Below are 3,622 nucleotides of genomic sequence, written 5' to 3'. Positions count from 1 at the left end.
TCTGCATCTTATATCAAGTAAGCTACGTAAACTACGACTTGATAGGGTCGTAGTAAAATACGGCTGTATCAAGCAGATAGATAGAAAAGACAAACAATCGCGCAGCTCGAAAGTAGATGTTCGTTAGTTGTGTTCCACAAGCCTGAAGACATCCGCTCAAGCCGTTGCCCGTTACCATCGCTCGCTTTCCGCAGTCGCGTTGTTCGCATTGGCATTAGCCGAGTCACATACATTCCCCACGCATCCAGACAGCCCCCACAGGCCCTCCCCAGCCTCCGACCGACCCGGAGCCGCGGTCGGCGGCACTCACCTGACGTAGACCACCAGGCCGTTGCGTGTGACTCGGTTCCAGCGGGCCGGCGCCGTCACGGAGCGCACAGCGGCCAGCTCGGTGGGCGGAGGCGCAGCGCGCGCCGGCGGAGACAGGCTCTCCTGGCTCAGAGAGCTGCACGACGACTCGGCAGCGTCCGAGCGAGCCGACTCACAGCGCGGCGACCCGGGCGTGCCGCCCCCGCCGGGCCACCCGGCTACCGTCACGGTGGTCACAAAGTTGGCCGCATCCGGCGGACTGGCGGCCAGCTCGGGCGCCGGCGGCTCGTACCACAGCTGCTGCTGCTGCTGCTGCTGCTGCTGCTGCTGCTGCTGCTGCTGCTTCCAGTACTGGATGTTGGCGGCCGTGGGCGGGGGCGGCGGCGGCGGCGGGCCGGCGGCCACCCACCCGCCGCCGCCCGGCTCCTGGTGGGACGTCATCGCGACGTCACCGCATGTCCCCAGGCTGGCTGCCGCCACAGGCTGCAAACGGGCACAGGGCACGGGGTCAGGTTACGAGCCATCACGTCAGTGCACGGTCGCTACATCAATACTGAGTGGTCATTTGTCGAGGGAGGACATTCGTCAGCGCCGGCCGGCTGCGGTCGCCATGTCGCAGCCATGACGTCGTTGTACTAACCAGAGAAATGACAAGCCCCTCTGCAGGTGTAACCCCATTCATTGTGTCTAGACTGGTGTGCGGGAACGAGAAATATTCACTATCACTTCATCCGTCATGGTGTAATGACCGAGAGTCGTCACGCTCCTCAGCAGCGCAGTGTTCCGCAACCGCAGAATGTCCGTCAAATCCCTCCGCTGCAGCACGTCAGCGGCAGAGACGCTTTGCTTCTTGGCCACCGCGACTTCTGTATCGGTTGCAGAAAGTGAAAATAACACCGAGGTGCGGTCGAGGAAAAGTCAGCAATACTGCTACTCGACCTGCCCGCTCAGACCAGCGATAATTTTTCACCTAGTTTGACAGACAGCCGCTCGATTGCAAATGCAAGGCATGTTGTCAAGACATTTCACATGTCATGTTTTGCCATCGCCGGGCCCGATCAAACGATCAGACCCGTCGCTCATAAACTTACGATCAAGGTCATCATGATACACCGTTCCCCACGCAGGGCGCTGACACCTGTTTTGAGAGTCAACAGCTGCTCGCCAGTCCAATCGGCCCTCCGGGGACCCTTCAGCGCCGTTGAACTGCGTTACTTCGAGCCGTCGTCGGCTGCCGGCGTCGACGTTCCGCTGAGCAAATAAGGTCGTCGGTCGGCGCGCCGGTCGGGTGGGCGATGTCGATAAGATGATGCAAGGCACCATCTCCCTCAGAAGATATCCCTCGTGTCTCGGCTCCTAGCTCGGCGAGACCATGAACTCGCAGCGGCCCTGGCCTGTCCCAGCTCGACTCTGGTGGCCGTGAGCCCGCATATGGCCCGCCTGGCCGGCCGGCCTGCAGGGGCGCCGTGCAGGACCTCATTGTCATGCAGCCGGGTGGCACGCCAGCCAGCGCATTACCCACTAATGACATCGCATTTGCTGCTGCAGTATATTGAAATGAAATGTCTATATAAGCAAGGATTTTACGAGATGAGATGAGAATAGTTGATGATGGCCCGAGTGTCATCTGGGAAATCCCTTCTGCAGGAAAATGACAATGACCCTTCATAAACTAACCGAGTTTACCTATCGTATTCAACGAACAAGGATAATGGGCACATTAACTTGCAAAATATGTTTGACAACAAACCTCGAATAAGTTAAGTTACGAACATAATATGGTCAGGGAGCATAAAATCGATGCGCAAAAGACAACAACATTGGGTTATACCTACCTGACCCGTGACCGTTCGTGCATAGTTCGATAACCATAACACTCAGGTAATGCGATAGTCAGATGATTGGTTACAGTAGCCAGATAGTAAGGTGGTTGGTTAGGTAAGTAAGTACAATTATGAATAGCCACGGTTAGGTAGTTAGGTAAAGCGATAGTCAGGTGTGTCATGCTAACCCAGAGCGTCATAAAATTGGCTCTTAGTAGTAGGTATCCAGCAGGGCTATGGAATCCAGGTAGGTAGACACATGATCACGAGATCAGTGAGGTGAGGTGATGTATGTAAAGTACCTACAGCTACAGCCGGTCTTTGTGATATCACACGGTCACCAGGCGCGGATACAAGGGGGGGGGCCATGGGGGCCATGGCCCCACCCTTGGCCGATTTTTTTTTCAAAAATAAAATAAAAAGTTAAAAAGTTAAAAAGCTGAAAAGGGGGCCTCCTGAAAATAAAGTGGCCGAAATCCGATGAGTTTTTTTTTAACCTACCCACTTAGTTATTTCTTAGAAGACTAGCTGAGAAGACTTCTTTGTTAGAAGATTGGTAAAGCTTTTCATAACTTGGAGGTCTCTTATAGGTACTCACAGAGATGACCACTTTTACAGGGCCTCCTAACCTGCACAGAGGGCCTCCAAGCCTGCACAGATGTTGAGATGTTGCCTGAACAGCTAGATAAGCTCAATAGACGCAGTTTTTTTTGGGGGAGGCCCAACAAGTGGGAAGATGGGGCCTCCAACAGGTGGGATTATGGGGGGGGGGGCTCCTGGTTTCTAATGGCCCCTCCCTTGGAGATTTTCTGGATCCGCCCCTGACGGTCACATAGGTAAACGATATTTATAAGCACATGGTAGGTATAAGGACTTATGAGTGGGTTTATCTATTCCCCAAACAGCTGATAGAGCTCAGTTCATCCTTAAAATAATCAAATAAGTGACCATCAATCGCGAAATATCGTTTTAGTTTCGGGCTGCACTGAGGTGAAAAATGATCAATGACCAATGTGATCTATCATCTAAGCTTGGCCCCAAACTAAAACGAAGAATAATCATTTCCCTGATGAGGATACAAAAATGACACTTCATCCAATCCAACCAATCCAACCATCCAAGTCCATATCGAAATATCCATCGTTATCGATGCATGCCTATAATGCATTGCCCAGCAATCAGCATGCGTTGGCACCACAAAATTAACATCAGTGAAGGAACCAAATGTCCAAAAAGGTCATCACCAAATATTACACGCTATTCTTATCTTATAAGCATCAAGCATGCTTACTTGAAGTCGATACAGTAACACCGGATCGCATCGCATGCGCCCTCCTTCTTACCTTAGTCAGATTTAACAGATGATCCACAGACCTCCAAACGCCTATGCTCAGTTCTATACAATCAAAGGTAGCACGTAATACGCTCAATTTGCACAAATACGATACGAACACGATAATCTTCCTCGCCGGCCACGCGCACACCCTCCC

General features: G+C 52.5%; 1 protein-coding gene across 1 annotated transcript; it reads right to left on the bottom strand.

Annotated features, from left to right (window-relative positions):
* Positions 1-306: 306 nt before the first annotated feature.
* LOC122386770 (protein hunchback-like) lies at positions 307-3,622 on the bottom strand. The gene is made up of 2 exons (XM_043376317.1): positions 3,476-3,622; positions 307-792 (listed from the first exon to the last, which is right to left on the bottom strand). The coding sequence occupies exon 2, from the start codon at positions 748-750 to the stop codon at positions 307-309; it is 444 nt and encodes a 147-aa protein (XP_043232252.1). The 5' UTR covers positions 751-792; positions 3,476-3,622.

This window comes from Amphibalanus amphitrite, unplaced genomic scaffold, assembly GCF_019059575.1.
Source record: "Amphibalanus amphitrite isolate SeventyFive unplaced genomic scaffold, NRLGWU_Aamphi_draft 000262F_arrow, whole genome shotgun sequence".
Classification (NCBI taxonomy): domain Eukaryota; kingdom Metazoa; phylum Arthropoda; class Thecostraca; order Balanomorpha; family Balanidae; genus Amphibalanus; species Amphibalanus amphitrite.
This window is presented reverse-complemented; position numbering and strand designations above follow the sequence as displayed.